This window comes from Erigeron canadensis, chromosome 5 (genome assembly GCF_010389155.1).
Source record: "Erigeron canadensis isolate Cc75 chromosome 5, C_canadensis_v1, whole genome shotgun sequence".
NCBI lineage: Eukaryota > Viridiplantae > Streptophyta > Magnoliopsida > Asterales > Asteraceae > Erigeron > Erigeron canadensis.
This window is the reverse complement of record NC_057765.1, coordinates 38,525,790-38,543,797: the sequence shown is the minus strand read 5'-3', so window position 1 is coordinate 38,543,797 and position 18,008 is coordinate 38,525,790. Positions and strand designations below refer to the sequence as shown.

At 33.5% G+C, this 18,008-nt stretch overlaps 2 protein-coding genes across 2 annotated transcripts; one reads left to right on the top strand and one right to left on the bottom strand.

Moving 5' to 3' along the window:
• Positions 1 to 9,969: 9,969 nt before the first annotated feature.
• Positions 9,970 to 13,159, bottom strand: LOC122600662 (glucan endo-1,3-beta-glucosidase 11-like). Its single transcript, XM_043773414.1, has 3 exons — positions 12,617 to 13,159; positions 11,300 to 12,444; positions 9,970 to 10,203 (listed from the first exon to the last, which is right to left on the bottom strand). Exons 1-3 carry the CDS (start codon positions 12,684 to 12,686, stop codon positions 10,126 to 10,128), a joined length of 1,293 nt encoding a protein of 430 aa, XP_043629349.1. The 5' UTR covers positions 12,687 to 13,159; the 3' UTR covers positions 9,970 to 10,125.
• A 3,737-nt stretch (positions 13,160 to 16,896) lies between these two features.
• Positions 16,897 to 17,640, top strand: LOC122601757. The gene has a single exon (XM_043774496.1). It carries the CDS (start codon positions 16,897 to 16,899, stop codon positions 17,638 to 17,640), a length of 744 nt encoding a protein of 247 aa, XP_043630431.1.
• Positions 17,641 to 18,008: the final 368 nt, after the last annotated feature.

The following is an 18,008-nucleotide window of genomic DNA, read 5'->3' as shown; positions in this document are numbered from 1 at the left end:
CCATCTCTTGGATCGTTGCCCATTAAATCCATACCATTCCTATATGCGTCCCTTGACTGTCAGTTTAGAACGGATAAGGGCCTCTGGCCCGTTTTGTATCAACCCGAAAACGAAATTGATTAGCCAGAGAAGTCGCCGGAGAAGATTCGACGGCGTTAGTGTCTTAGTGATTACCAATCAAGCTTGATTTGGCTTGACCAATCAAATATGATTAGAAAATGTCGCCGGAGTAACCAATCAAGCTTGATTGGCCTGACCAATCAAATATGATTGGACAATGTCGCCGGAGTAATTCACCAGAGTAACCAATCATGTTTGATTGGATTTCGATGATTGTTTAATCCAAGGGCTTAGATTAGTCCCTTGGTTTCTTCCATTTTTAAAGGATCCATGTGAGTACAACCTATGTATGTGAATGAATGATGTTGTCGTACTAAAATATATCGTCATTAATTGATGGTTTATGGACATTACATTTTGGTCACGTTTGTAAAAATGTAAAGGATATTAAATTAAATAATGATACATTCTTATATATAATTCTTTTTTTTTTCACGACGTTATATTCTACTCATATTCCTAAATTACATGTATAATTGAAAATCAGCACTCTTGAAAACCCCTATTAACCCAACCTTACAAATGTGAGAAGTGAGACTCGAACACAGGTAGATCCTCCCAAGATCAAAGACCTTACCAATTTAACTTAAAATTTGGAGGTCAGACATCATCGCTATTTATAATACCAAGAACTACTGGACTGTTTTACCTTATAAAAAGGGTATTCGGAGGTTTAGGCGTCAATTGTAAAGGCCATTGATTCGGTCAACATCGTGGGAAAAAGTTTGAGGCAACCTTTTAAATCTATATGGTTGGCACTGGAAAGGGGACCCACTTCCGATTAGATGCTTGGGTCTCGAATGACCATCTTAAGGAAAGGTTTTTGCTAGGCTGTGGAAGTGGAGAAGTCAGATTTTGGTGATACGGAGGAGACGAAAGTTTCTCAACAGGTACAATGGTTATAAATGGAGTGGCTACCCAAGCAATGCAACATAATTCTGTGGCCGGCAAGCATAAATAGGATCTCAACTCTGATAGCGTTAAAAGTTAAGAAATTGCGACTTGGGTGATAGTAGCTGCTCTTTTTGTAACGATGGGGACGAATCATCTGATCATTAGTTTAGTGGTTGTGCTCTCGCTTTGGCAGTGTGGAATGAGATTTGCAACTAGGTCAAGGTAACAAATTTTTATGCTTTTGATTCGAAGAACCTGGTTCACATTTATGAGTTTGTTGGCTTGTCTAGTAAAAAGAAATTGTATTCAAAGGTATTGTGACGATTACATGTTGGGAAATAATGAATGCTAGAAACGATAAAGATTTTCTAACGCGAAGGTCATCATTCATGAGCTCAAGGCAACGGGCTTTCTTTTGTATAGAAATATAAGGATAACCACATTTCATGGAGAGTTGGTAATAAATAATGATTATTGAATTAAATTTGTAGGTCAAAAGTATATAGCATAGAAACGCGACTGAAGTTTAGACTGAACGGAACAAAGCGTTAAATTTCACTTTTCCCTCCGGAATCCCCGAAACTCCCCGGGAACACCCGGAACAATGGCCCGAGGGGCGTTCTTTTACAAAAAACTGAAGGGGAGTGAGAAAATTGACGCTACTTTCTACTCTTCTTTTTATGGGACCAGAAAACGCCTGAAAAGGGGAACCTTGCTCCGTTCAGTCTTAAGAATAACCGAATATAGTAGATGTTGATACAGTACTTTCTACCAAATAGATATAGTTGTTGATACAGTAATTTCTACCAAATATGTTCACGTCTCTATATAATTTGTCGTGAAATATGAATTATAGCTTTCAATGCTCTTGTTTTCTTTCGCACCAATTATACATAATCTGTTTCATTTGACATTTTATGTAACTTATGTGGCATTATTATATGTACTTTCTCATGCTTATATGACAGGTCATATACCAATAACAATCACACTATTATATAAGAAGAGCGTTAATATTTGTACTACAAGATTTGATACAATTATCACACAGTATAATTATTAAAGCATAAACATGTTTGTGGTAGATTAATAAAAAATTGTGATACGAATATCATCTTCTATATAAGAATAGCTCTACTCCGTGTTAAGATTAAGTAATATCAATAATCAAATGCAATATCAAGAAAAAAATTAAAGGGACAAAACTTAATAAACATCAAAGAAAAAAAAAATTCTAAATAAAACAAAAATTAGAAAAACTATAAGAAAATTTTCAAACTTTTTGATAAAGTTTTAATTTCGAGTAGAACATTGACTCCACTCTCTTTCCTACCACCTCTGAGAATAATAAAATGTCACACCAATAATAAAATGTCACACCAGACGGCTTTTATATATTATCAAACAAATTCCCTTAACAAAAGCTACCGAAGTGGAAATCATTGATTCCATTTAGTTCCAGAATTAGATTATCTTTAGGATAGACATACAAAAATCCGAATCAAAACTAAGGTTCATAATGGCTTACGACTAGTGTACGTACATAATGATCCACTTAAATTATCTATGCTATTATATAAAAGTAATAATACTTTTTTTTTTAAATATTAAAATGTAACTATGCAAATGTACTAAATTGCCCTTCTTTTATTTTAATTTAAATGCATTCCTAATTTCCTATCTAAACCATTTTCACATTCTCATTCAATTGAATGTTTATACTGTTAATACATGTATTTTTTTGTTTATGTTAACTGTTATTGAAACTACGTTATCATCGTGGTATCTCATTTAATTGATTGGTCACTTATACTATTTTCAGTAATCACGAAATCGAACACATTGTCATTATCTGCTGCAACACGCAAATACTATGCTAATATATAATAAAATAAATATATTGAACTTAGAGAAATAAAACAAAAAAGCATATTGATGTGCATCAATAAAACAAAAAAGAAAAAGCGAAGTAAGATTGATTAGCCTATTGATCATTTTTTCAATCTTTTCATTAAAGAAATATGTTTTACTCAATTTTAAGTTGTTAAATGTTAAGGGCTTTTTTTCTCTAATGTTTTTTTAGAAAACCTCACACATTTTTTTTAAAAAAAAAAACTTTTCAAAAACTACCATTGGATATGCTTTAAGTAGTAATAACCTCAAAATAAGAAAATAAATATATGTTTTGTTGACTAAAGAATAAAAAATTTAATCATTGTAAGACCATGTACTTTTTTTTTTTACATGGTTGTCAAATAAACTAGAATATTAATGTGTATCACCTACAAACTTGTAGATTTTTTACATGGCTGGCCAAAACTACCTGCTATGGTCGGTTACACTTTATAATACTGACGTGTTAGCTTAGCTGGTCATGACGTGGCAACTTACCTGTTAAATGTATTTTTTTTATACATGGTTGTCCAATATACTTTTTTATTGATGTGTATCAGCTACAAACTTGTAAATTTTGTACATAAATAAATTAAAAACACCTGTTATAGTTGGTAGAAATGGTGAAAATATTATTATTATTATTATTATTATTATTATTATTAACAATATGGATATTTAATATATATTATACTGATAACATAAATTCTAATAAATTCAATATTTTTCCATCAAATACAGACGTGGTTTTATCTTTATTAACTCAATAACCACATGATGAAACAAACGTGGTTGACTGTTCCATCCCATAGTTTGTATAATGCGCACCTAGTATCCACATTATTAATTTAACGGATATAACATGTGCTTTTGGTCAATCATGTACGAAATTTACACGTTTGTGGGTGGTGATATACATCAATAAAAAAAAGTAAATTGGGCAACCATGTATAAAAGAAAAGGTACATTTAACATATAAATTGTCACTTCATGACTAGCTAAGTTGTCACGTCAGCTCAATAAAGTATAACCTGAGGTCGTTTTGGTCAACCATGTACAACATTTACAAGTTTATGGGTGATACACATCTATATTCTAGTTTATTGGGCAACCATGTATAAAAAGAAAATTACATAACTCTTCTAGTGATTAATCTCAATAAAAAAAGATGAAGAACGAATCAATAGAATAATATTTATAGCACAATTAAAATATGTTGTAAGCAAGTTGAGCTCCACGCCTCCATGCTTTGTCTTTATCAACTGTAATCTGTGTTATCAATTTGTTAAGACTAAATTTTGGACAGATTGAAAATGACATTAGGATGATTAACTGATAAATTATTTGAATCAAGACAATGTGTATTAAGTATCCATTACGACTTTTTTCCTTTTCTTTTGGCGAAATAATTACGACTTTTAGCTATAATAGTCTAATAATAATCGAAAAGTTATACACAGTTACACATTGATATAATAGTGAATCAGTAAATGCTTGAAGGATTACAGAAGTGTAACATATTCGAATGCCTTTTTTGATAAAAGTACTTAATTCGAACAACTTTGTTTAATTTTTTTTATATCCTATTTGAAATACCCGAAAAAACTTATTAATTTTAACCAATTTAGTTACTTTTCATAACTCAATAGCAAATAACCCCTGATATAGAAACGCTATCTTCAATATGCACTTTTTTTATTCTAACATTTCACAAGTATTTTCAAAAGAAATCCATACCACACATTTTTATTTGCAATTAAACTTAGCTTGATTATTTTTACAAGCTAGTAGGCCTACACTGTTGATATGTGTAAGGGACTACATCTTCACTCCTCTCCGCCCTCCCTAATTTTTCAATAGGTACATGTCCATTTTGCTGGGAATACCCCGTCACCCCTTCCTGTCCCACCCCACCCTTTTCTATTTTATTTAATTTCTATTTATTTTATTCAATAATTAAAACTTTTATTTAATAATTTAGACAAAATAAAACTAATATTTATAAAATCATAAAACATTACATAATATGACTAAAATCTTAAAACACTACATAAATGTTTTAACAGATAAAACACTACATAATATTACTAAAATCATAAAACACCACATAATCCTAACACTCGGAATAGTCCGAGTCTACAGTATTGTCGCCGCGTTACGATTAATGTATCGATAGGGTTCAGGAGACCTGGTAGCATTACCGGGTTGAGGAGAAACGAACTCCTCCTCCGGGTCAGTATGATAATCTACATGCTAACCACCACCGACATTGCCTTCCGAGAATAACGCGTGGTCAAGCATGGCTGTGAAAGTGGAAGAGGCAACGGTAAGCTGAAAAATTATTTAGTTCTGCCAGTCGATCTTCTGCTGAAGATATGCTACATACTGAATTTCGGCAGTGTTCTGAGCCTGATTGGGAGCTTGTATTCGGTTGATTTCGGCTTGGTAAGCCCCCTTCTCGTTGGATACACTTTGAATGACGGTGTTCACTTGAGATCGGTGTCTATCGTGGTTGACCATGTGTTGCATCGCCATCTTAACATCCCTTAGGTTCATATTTGCCATGTTTGAAAACCAAATAAACTATGGAGAAAAGAAATGAGAGAAAACTATGGAGAAAAAAAAAAGAACAACCAGCAGAATGAGGAGGAGAAAAGAAAAAAAGAAAGAACAAGAATGTGAATTTCGACTGTTAGTGGGGCCCTTTGCTTTTTTTTTTTAAACCTCCTAACGTTCAAATATAGCGGCATCCAAACCAGCACGAGGCTCCCCTTTCCGCTCCCGACTCCACCGGTATCGGAGGGTCGGAACGGTGTGCATACCGTTACCGGTCGGGTACCTATGCACTCCGTCCACCTTAAGGATTTAACCTTTACCCGAAAAATAAGGGAACTGATAAATCTACAACATTATTTGAAGATCTAAAACAATGCATGTTTTATAGTGTTGTATACTGCGCAATATAACATGTACATTTGTTGTAGATAACTAAAATCTGTTGTAACTCTCCAAAAAATAATAATGTGTAAAGATATTTATGATAATGGAAAATCAAATATACAGACAAAATTCATAGATAGTTAGATACAATCACACACAGATAATTGTTATATTACAAAAAAATGTTCCTTTTAATTTTTAAGTAACTTCATCTAAAAATAATGCAAGTTAAACCCTTATGATAATTAATGTTGAAGATTTTCATATGTTTATTTGTATGTAATTTAATTATTTATTATGGGTCGGATAAATTAGACAGTATTCGTTTCAATCAAATATCGATCATTTGGTTGGTGCGCACACTTTATCCAAGCTTTTTGAATGTTTTTGCCTCCCTATTATTGTAATCAGTGCAACAGTTCAATATACTTTTGAATTTAATACTTTATTTTGTCATCTTTTTTGTACCATATCACGTTGAAAACTTCACGTGATGAACGATGATGTAACATTTAAATTTGCTAATGGAGGAGATTTTTTAGTTACTTAATTTTGATGCTTAAATGAAAATGAAAGTTTAAGATATAAAGATGATTTTGAATCTTGATGCTTCATTTTCATTCAAGGGTTAAGATTTTTCCAACTTAACTCAAATTGGAGAATTAACTTGAAGGAATCTCCTTTCATTTGCTAGTGTGGTAACTTCGTGTTATTGACGTGTTGCATAAAACAGTAAAAACATAATTCCTAGATGTTTTCTTTTATACTTGTATCAACCTTGCAATTGGTTGACAATGCAAGAATAAACAACAGGATGTGGAATCATTATTAAAAAGGTTTTGCTAAACGCAGCTTTTAGGACTGTAGTTGATCTGTATTAAATAGTTGTACACTTACCATAAAATTCAAAGGGTAAACTTTTAATATGAAAAATATAATTTTTTTTATACACGTTAAAAACATCCCTAAGAGCTGTCATTTAAATACCTAGATAAACAGACAAAATGCAAACGTGAATACTTTTTTTCTTCCGTTAAATTGATTGTCAATTAGTATTACATGAAACGTTGGCGAATCAATTTGTTCAATGGGTGGGTCTCGACATGCCTATTTCTAGGTCAGATTTGATAATCTCTTGGATTCATGCTACTCAATTTGCCTTCCAAGTTTAAACACTACCTAAAAGCTTCCGTTTTTTTGGTGGGGATTGTTTTGGAAATATAGGAATTATGTGTTTCATTGGGATGTAGTGTGGTGATGTTTTCCAATCTGTTGTTTCATTATATTATTTTTGTATTTATTTGTATTTTTTAAAAAAGAAAGGAAATTAAAAAGAAGTCTGGAATGAGTCAAAGGAGGTGTGTTACGCTTCATTGGCTATATAAAATGACAAAATTTTGGTTATCATATCGCTCCAATTTTAGAAACTGATCGAGTAATTATCTTCTAACTTGACAAATGAAAAATGTGAGTATGTGACCATAGGCATTTAACAATGAAAATGAGATACGTGGCTTCAACTTTCTAATCCGGATGTAAGTTCTAGTGATATTTTGGATTGGATAGCGGAGCTAAACATGACGGAGAAGTTCAATATTATACAGGCAATTTGTTTTACCTGGTGGTGGGTAGTTTGGAAGAACCGAAATAACATGGTAATCAAAGCCAATAACTCATCTTGTATAGATATTTATCATGATATAGTTTCTTTTACTTTTTTCTGGTTTGGTAGTCGTAGTAAAAAAGAAAGTCTAGTTTGGTCATTATGGCGAATATGTCCTAAGTCCCTGATGAAATTTTTGTTGTCTTTTTGTATTTCGTTAAAAGTTCCCGTTATCAATAAAAATTGTTGTTTATTAAAAAAAAAAATTACATCATACATGATTACATGTCAACTTAGGACAAACAGTTTAGTGCCTATATCATATATTATCCTTGTTTCTTTAAGATTATCATTTGCATTGTCATTAGTCGAAGTAACTTGTCAGTTGTCACCGGTCACCCCACCTTTTCTAGCTAACATGGGTGTTTTAATAGTAATAACATTTTACCCATTGCTTTTATACATTATTGGAGTTAAATATAAGCTGGAGTCAAGTAATATGTAGATTTTAGCTCCCAATCAGTGTAAATCCCCTTTCTCAATCAAGCCAAATCGAAACACATATCATACGAACGGCCGAGAGTGGGTGATTGTTGGTGGTGGTTCGCAATGTAAATGGGTAACACACAACCCTTATTGGGTCTATTTTAAATTTGCCAATTTGGTAACTATTTGAGCAACTCATAAATTGTATTCACACATTCATGTTGTATAAATTTACAGATGTAGAACATGGTTTAAACATAACAATCTCCCCCGAATTCAAGTCCATTGGGCCCTTTGATACAATTTATATACAGTATGATATTTAATTATTTATATTTATTTGTTGTTTTAGTTATGAATACATTGTGTGAGAATTTGCCGTTTTTAGAGTGTGACAATCTTATCGTAGTTTGTATAATTATATGTTCATCTTGGTCTACGGAAATAAGGCATGTTTTGGTGACCTTTAGAGGCTGTTTGAATTGGTTTGCTTGAATTATTGGTTTATGTTATTTGAATGTACGTTTAAGGATTTAGTTGACAAATAATCTTACAGAAAGAATAAAATTTGATTAAGGACTGGTTTTGGACTTCAAATTAACAATAATCTACTTATGTTTTTTGCTTTCTGTTGCCTTTGTAATACTTCTAGTAGTGTGGTGAAATAGAAATACCTCTCATTTTCAATCTTTAAAATATATTTTCTATCTATAAATGTGTTTCAAGATTCTTGACACCAGCCTTTTACCTATTTAGAAAGAGAAAACAGAAAGAAAGACAATATATAGAGAATGCAGTAGTAATATAGTGGTTGGTGACTGAGAAGAAAAGTCATTTTCATGATTAAATTGGGAGTAAATGGGTCTGCTACAGAAGAATCCACTAGTGATTGCCAGATAGATAATGGACTTCATGACAACTAATTACATGTCCAGTAGTCAATTGTCTCTGGTATATTGCAGCCCAATATTAAAGGACTCAATTATATAACCTACTTACTTTCAAGATTATTATGCTTGATTAGAGTGACAAATTACATGAGAATTTCACAATGCAAACTGTGCATCAACCATCTTCCAAGATTTATAAGATAATTCTTAAAAATCATACACATTGTCAAATTAAACTACTCTAAAAATCTTCTTAATAAACACACTTTTTTACTTTATAATCACACTGAAAACTAAATCTCCTTTCTAAAAACTCTACCATTAAAAGCAGTTTTTATATAATAGACACATGGATATCTTGGTTATTATATAGTATCTGATAGTATAGGTATGTTTGTTATATAATATATCTCATTTCAAGATGACAATAATTAAAATTGTTAATTGACATGTTTATTTGAAATATTTAATTAACTTTCTCATGCATTTGTCAATCTTCACCTACTTCTTTCACATGGTATGATCTGCAAATGATTTTGCAATATCAGCCCTTCTACGCACATGTTATGTTTTCTAACTTATGCTTAAACTCAGGAGTTGTTGGGTATGAATCGAATTATACAAGTACCACAAACGTTACCAGTTCCTCATAGATCAATCGATACCTACACCCCCAAATCACACGGGTCCGAGGAGTGAACTTGGCATTTTGCGGTGCCTCGCTATGCAGGTAGTTGCCCGAAATCATCCTTGTGGTTCATTGTACTGATACCATAACGGAACCAAAAGGTCATAGAGGTCCGCGTCATTTTACATCATTAGTTTCATTTTTTTCTACACTTTTTAACTCTTTGGATGTGATTTTGACATAGGCAGATTATGTTCTCAACTTAGTTAAAAATGTCAGATCTTTGAAAAAATTTAAAGGTTAGTAATTAAATAATGAAAAATCTGCTTTAGGCAAATAGTATATTCTTTAAGTCATGTGCAAGGCATCATTTTTATCTTTTTTGTCTTTCGGTGAAAGTTATTTTAGTGTGTTTTGAATCTCTCAAAAATATAAAGTATCCTAAGATCTATCCTGGGAATCACCATGAATGTGGTATTTAGAACGAAAAAAATAGACAAAACAAAACAAACACATTGAAAATGATGCATGGCATATATGACACAAGGATTAAATTAAAGAATTTCCAAACTACATGAAGGAAGGAAGAACATCACCACATTTTCTTCTTGTGACAAAAGATATAAAACATGTTAATGTTGTCTCTTCCTCTCATACTCTAAAACATCACATCATATATGGAATGCCATAGCTGCCATTGTGATTAATCCCATGCCTAATATTGACCAGCTGCTCCAAACAAGTCTTTCCTGTAATTAGAGGCGAAAATGTATTAGTTTAACAATTGTATGTTTGCGGTTAAGATACAAGTGTTAGCCAGATCTTTTAAATAAACATAAATGGATAACTGACATTATTATTACACCGTTATATATATTACATATGTATATATATTAGTTTAAAATATGTCAAAAGGTTGTGGTAGTCGAATGAAATAAATTCAAGGTAATCAAGGTAATCAAATGTAATTTGTAATTCTATAAATTGATATCAATGATAAGGGAAACCGGATTCATTATCATCTTACAATTATTTTTATTTCGGTTTTTTGAACGGAAAATCCTAAATTACACAAATGTATGGATAAAATTAGGACTTTTGAAACACTCACAACAATCCACCTTTACAAATGTGATAAATGAGACTCGATTAAATAAAAATCAATCAATACTATGATTAAAAGAAGGGTTTTGCTAAATGAAGCCCTAAGGGTTTTCGTTAACGTGCATTAGTTAGTTGTACACTTATCATAAAAAATTCAAGGGTGGGTTTTCAATATGAAAATGTACAATCATTTGATGCACGTTAAGTGAAGCCATAAGAGCTTTGTTTAACATTTTCCTTAAACAAGGAACACATTTTAAAACCATGACTATGCATTTATATCACACATTCTCACTTGGCTATTATCGTCAGAATAGAAATAAGCCATAATCAACACTTAAATAAGCGAAATATCCATAAATTTTACTAGCAACTTTCCAAAACTAGTATCTTATACAGAAAAAAGTACTGAAGAAACTATTGTTGCAACTTTTAAAACTGGTAACTTCTACAAAATATAAACGTCATCTCAAGTTATAAATCCTCTACTTTCTAAAATTAGAAATTGTAAAACCACCCAATCTATAAACTCAACAAAACGACACAGTTTAAACAAAAGTGGGACAATGGTCAAGGAGCACCGTCGGTTACATAGAGCGTTGCACCTCGTGAACAGTGCGTGTGTCCTACTGCCCCTTACGTGTCAACTATCTTTCATTCCCACCCCTCAACTTTCCTACTTCCAAATCCCACCCCTTTAAGAAAAAAAACATTCCAGAAATTTAAAAAGAAAAAACTCACCTTAGAAGATGAAATCGCTAGGTACCCACTTGACGAGTTCGCCGGCGGTGACAAATATATCGACGGACCATTCTGTCCTGACCCGTTACCGCTACTGCCGCCGCCACCACCGCTACTGCTTGTGCTGTTTCCACTCGAAACAGCAATCCCAGAAAAGCCCAACCCATAAGCCGGAGTCCCATCCGGCTTAAACAGCCCATAATTCCTCTCCGAAGTAGGGCCGGGCTTCAAATTCTCATTAAACATAGCAAACACAAATATATTCAAATCATTATTCGGCCTAGCCGGTGTACCCTTTTTCTGACCAATAATTTTCAACAAATTCCCATTATATTTTTTCGCATTCTCAGGTGACGCACCGAGCTCGTCTTGATCACCTTTCGACGGCCATCCGGTTTCCGATATTTGAACCGGTAATTTTTTATACCCTAATGAAGCTAAAGCCGCATAAACCGCATCTATTTGTGCAAATAACATATTATCATAGTGTAAATTTGTCACAGGGTCAACCACTCCATCGTTGGGTTGAAAAAGTACAAAATCTAACGACACTTGTTTCGGGTTCGCCTTATACGCGAAAAACGGATACGCGTTTATTAAAAAAGGCGAACATGTTTTCGACAAAAAATCTAGGATAGGCGAAATACATGTTTTTAAATCGGGTCTAAATGAACCTGAAGACGGTGGATATGAATTTTGTAATATGGCTACAGAATGAGCTGTTGTGACAGTAACTTGACTATCTAATTTTAAATTAACTAAAGCTGTATGTACAGCTTGCATAGCTGGAAGCAAGCAGCCGGAGAGCGAAGTGTCGTTAAACGTCAACACTTCGTTTCCGACTGCGATTGAGACTATTTTAGTAGCGGGTAAGTAACACTGAACGTTTTGTTTGACCCAAATTTGAGCGTTTGATGGATCTGTCATTTTCGATAAGTATTCGTTACCAAGGCCGACTATGAACTCCACACCTGTGTTAGCGAATGCTTTTAGTACTTTAGGATCTGCATCGTAGAGTTTGACTCTTGTTGCGCCGATTGATTTGACTAATGGTACCACGTGTTCTGGTGTTGGTAGGTTGTTGGCGATCTGGCCGTAGTTTATTCCTACTGAAGTCACCAAAGCTGGTAGTAAGTAAAAAAACCCTGCAATTAATAAAAATAATTATAATTATGAACTTAGGCTATTCATTAAAAGCCAGAAAGTAAAGTTTTTGATTCAGATGTATGCGGTCTAATTGGATTTTTTTCCTGTTGTTATTTTGTTGGACCATTTATAATGAAACTATATAAATATACAAAGTTAGATTATAATTACCTGTGAAGAGAAGAGCTAACTTTGGAGAGAAATGTGGATCTTTCATGGCTATTGATGATGGTGTAAACATGTGTTAAAGAGAGGTGGTGGTATATAGATGAGATGTGGATTTGGGGTATGTGTATGATTGAGTGACAACAGTAAGTAATAGTAGTAGTAAGCAGTAGCAGGAGGCAAGTGTTTGATTCTTGGATTTTATTTTTTTTTATTACAAAAAGATAGAGTGTGACCACAATGAAAATATTGTAGTGTTGAATCACTAGTTTATAAAATGTGTATATTGTGTAGTGACTAGTGAGTGTCTTTGGGATTTGTTTCGGTGTTTTCTGAACTTATTAGGTCCAGTCTGTCTCCTTTGGCATGTGGTATGGGCTTATTTACTAGAAACCAAACTTATTGCCACAATAATGATTGGGCTCGAAATTAATTTGTTGTCATGGTAATATTTTTCTAAAAAGTGTGTGAATGTTTAATTATGGAGTTTTAGAGTTGGTGAGAAATCGATAATGGAACCGTTATCTGATTGATAAAGTAAGACAGATTGTTGGGAGAGTGGAGATTTTTGAAATGGAGCAAAAGGGGTTGTGCTTTTAGGAGAGTTTCATTCTCATAGAGATTTGATGATGAGGACGTAGTTCGAAGGTGATTGCTTATAAAGATATTATGAGTAGAGACAAACATATGCTTTGATTAATTGCAATGTATATGTATGTGAAATAATTAAAATTGTAACGAAGAGAGCGAAAGCATATACTTTTATATAAAGTTGCTAACGGAAACATTTGAAAGAAAATAAAGTAGATGGAGTGGTGGGGTTAGGAATGTGGGATAATACAACGAAAATATGATGAAACATGCAATATGTATATTCACACTAATTATTAATCATGAGACAAGCTTCACATGCCTAACATTCCCCCAAATAATTTTACCTTTCAAGGGTAGCCATCACCATTTTCACATGTCATATTTGTCATTTCTTCATCAGTCGACCTACTCTTTTCGGCCAAATAATTTTGTTACACTAAATATAAATAGTTTATCATTGAAAATTATTTGTTAGTTTGTTTATGTTTTTATCTAATTAAATCAATAAATCATGAGTAACCTAACTAATTCGATTGTTTGGCCTCAACTTGAATTCGAGTTGCATTTAGAGCATTCCTCGACAGTTTTCGGGGCTTGTCTCATTACACATAAAGAACATGTCAAGTACTCAAGTATGAGTCACACCTTTGTGTAAAATACTTTTTGTCATGATTAAATTTACCTGAGATTCCATCATCCTTCCATATTATAATACAAAGTCGTATCTCATGTTAGCACTGCCAAACTTTTTTGTACGATTGTAGTATGTTGAGCCAATGCAAGTGTTATGTACGCCACTTCTAAACCAATTTACAAAGGCATATATACAAAGCATTTGGGAAGTAATATTCGTGTCACTCTTTTTAGTAAAATTTTCACAATGTACAATTTATACAACAAAATGTAAAAGTTATTAATGCACCAATGTGATTGATTTATATAAAATTTTTTTGATATGCACATCAACTTCCACTACATTTTGAGATGGATTTATACTTTTGAGGTGGTAATTAACATGTTTGCTTTTGGACTAGGTCATTAAATCCATGTTACCGAGACTCATCAGTTCTGTCATTATAGAATATAGATTATAGATTTGCTTTGTGTACGTACTATTTACTGCCATATGAAATAAAGTACTTTTTGTAATAAGCAAACGTATAGTGATCGCAAAGAATTTAATGGACTTGATCAAAAATAGCACATGGAGTAGATCCACAATGGTATAGCATTAATGTAAAGAACAGATTGGGAATACTTGTTGGAGCATATAAAAACCCATGATAAATGGGGTTTATCCGCTTGAAATCTACCAAGAAAGAAGACATCACTTGGTAAGCAAATTCGGTTTGACTAAACATCAACTACATACATATATTGAGTTTTTTAAGGGCTTGCAAACATACAGATGACGAAAGTGGTGTGGCTTAAGGCCGCTCACTAAGCTCACGTCGACAGGGTCTGATGTGTAAAATCTAGTCTTAAACTTATAAACAAGAAAATACCCTAGAACTGACTACTACATACTATCGGGCAGTGGATCCGTTTGTATGCAATATAGTTTAAAGGTAAGTCCAGGATCGAACACAGGGACTAATTAAGAGCAAGCGAGTTTAATGCAATTTTAAAAAGAGTTTTGGATTTAAGGACTCCCGTCACCTTGGTTTTGAAAGCAGTTAGTTAATTTGAAAAAGTTAGTAATTTCGTAGAATTTATTGAAAAGAGAAATTTTAATATCAATATTAATTACAAGATCACCTACTTCGACTCCATGACACTATTTATTTAGGTTGCACTTAAATGAAGAACCAATTCAAATATGTTCATTAATAACCGGGAACTAAACAAAGACTCACCCCCCACCCGTCAAGTTCGTTACTTTATTCAATTCCCTTAATTAACTAGTTCCATTACTAAAACCGGTACCCTGATATGCCTTTCGTAACTTTCCTAATCAACTAATTGTTTTGGTTATTTAGATAACAATTGTGTCTATTGATTACACCCAACCATTAACCCGTTAATTCTTATTAACTATTAATTACTTTCTACCGTACCCGTCATAGAAACAATCGCTTCTAACCAAGCAATCAAAATAACTCTTACACAACCTAAGTTACCACTAAGATCATGCAAAAACTATCCGCAATTAAGAGTTAAATAACAAAGAATTAATAAGTTAAGATTACGACACAACGTTAAATCAAATCAACTTAAATTCAAAAAATATGCAACCATCATTAGTTGTATCACTTCATCTAAGTAGATGATAAAACGATTTAGCTACTCATGACAAAACAAATAAAACTAACAATCATAAAATATATAAAATCCATAATAATAATAGTAGTAATAAAATCTTGCAATATTGTAACTAATATAATAGTAATAAAAGAGATAGGAAATCGAACGAGTCTATAATGTTGGCTGTCTGATTGAAAACTGCTACTTAAACTGAAATCTTTCGACTTTTATTCTTTGCGACGGTCAAATCCCCACAACCAAGCAGCTTACGAATTCAATTCCCTTCGTAGCACCTTAAAAACCAATCACGAATAAGTATCAAGTATATACAATATGGTGCTCTCTTTTTGCGGCTGTGAAACCCCACCAACCAAGTAGCTTCTCACGTCCAAAAACTTGTATCGAAATTCTCTCCAAACAACCGACCTTGAATCCCTCCTAGCCGACCTTCTTGACTAAAAAACCCCCTCCAGCCTACTTCTTGCGTACAATCCCCTCTTAATTAATTCATTCGATAGATGGCTCCAATTATATATATATATTAGATGAGTTTCCATGTCAACTTGATTGCCAAGTTTTCCGTACTAACCGACTTCAACTCTATCTCTCGGCTCTCTTTCTTTCTTGTTTATTTCGGCCCAACCACAAAATCAACAGCCCAATATTTGGACTTCCCATTCAGCCCACCAAAAGATTGTAACTCTATTTCTTTTTAGGCCTAGTCCACAAATTCACCACCACATATTACATTGCAAATGATTTTTTTTTTTTTCTCCTCTGTTGACTTCGACATCATCTGTCTATGTAACTCAAAATATGGAATTAATGCCATAGTCTTTTTGACCCAAAACCAATTAAAAGCTTTTCCATTATTTTTAGCCGTGAATTGCATCTTTTCGGTCAAAAGGCCTTCTAGTTAAAAAGTCGAACAATTGAGATTAACAATTCACATGGACTTGATCTTGACTTTCTTCCAAAACTTCATAAAATGACCATCTTTTAACTCATTAATATCATCATCAAGTAATTTAACCTACATCACAAAACAACATAAAATAAGTATCAAAAAGTCATCAAAATAATCAAACATTGAAACACAAAAAGATATATCGCATAAAATAATATGTATAAAATAGGCGACATCAGGGTCTTCGACCGCTCGTCGACGAGGACAACATAGGGAGCAACTTCGTCGATAGCTTCTTCCTTCGTTTCCTTTCGATCGGTCGATGCTCATTGACGAGGAGAGGAGCGTGTTTGTGGGACCAATTCCAATGTTAACGGCTACTTTTGTTTTTTTTTTTAAATCAAACGGCTAGATTTATATATATAAAAAAAACCTTCTCTATAAAAACCAACTTCTATTCAACCATTCTCATCTCATTCACTTCTTTTCCCTCATATATTTTTATACATAACAACACACACTCTATACATTTTCACTAAATATGTCGAGTTCCGACGAAGATTCAGTTTCATACATGAGTAAGTATACAATAGATGCCGAAATGTTAAACACTTTCGTTACTTTAATCGAAGATAAAGAAGCAGAAGTTGAGAGCTACAGAATGGCAATCAAACCAAAAATACCAAGAAGAACAATAACCAGAAGCCTTGTGGAAGCCTCCACACGTTTATACAATCATTACTTTGCCCCGCAACCTGTTTACCCTGCCAATTATTTAAGAAGGCGTTTTCGAATGTCGAAAGAAATGTTTCTTCGTATAGTGAACGATATATATCACTTTGACGCCGTACAACCATTACCAAAACACTTTGCATTCTTCCACAACGCTCCAACCAACGTTGTGGGTCGCCCGACGTCAAATATCTTTCAAAAATGTACTTCCGCTATACGCCAGCTGGCTTATGCTTCTACTGCCGACCAGTTAGATGAATACCTCGAAATGGGTTCTCAAACGTCTGCCGATTCGTTGAACTACTTCTGCAAATGTGTAGTTCAGTTATATCACTCAGAGTTTTTGAGAAAACCGACACAAGAAGATGTTAACCGCGTGACCGCTAAACACGAGGCGGTGCACGGTTTTCCAGGTATGCTTGGAAGCGTTGATTGTATGCATTGGGCTTGGAGAAACTGCCCAATGGCATGGCAAGGCCAATACACTCGTGGCGACAAAGGACATCCGACGATTATGCTTGAAGCAGTTGCTTCATATGATTTGTGGATTTGACATGCTTACTTTGGACCCGCTGGTTCGAACAACGACATCAACGTCCTTAATGAATCTGACTTGTTCGACCAGCCTCTTCAAGATAGAGCTCATGCGGTAAATTTCACCGTTAATGGCCAACAGTTTACAAAAGGTTATTATCTAGCTGATGGTATCTATCAAGAATGGGCTACACTTGTCAAATCTTTCAAGTGTCCCATGGACCCAAAGACCTCTAAATTCAAACGCTTCCAAGAGTCTGCAAGAAAAGACGTGGAGCGTGCTTTTGGGGTACTTCAAGACCGATGAAGAATCCTTCAACAGGGTGCGCGTCCATTAAGTATTAACAAAATTAAACGCATCATGTACTCTTGTGTGTTGTTGCACAA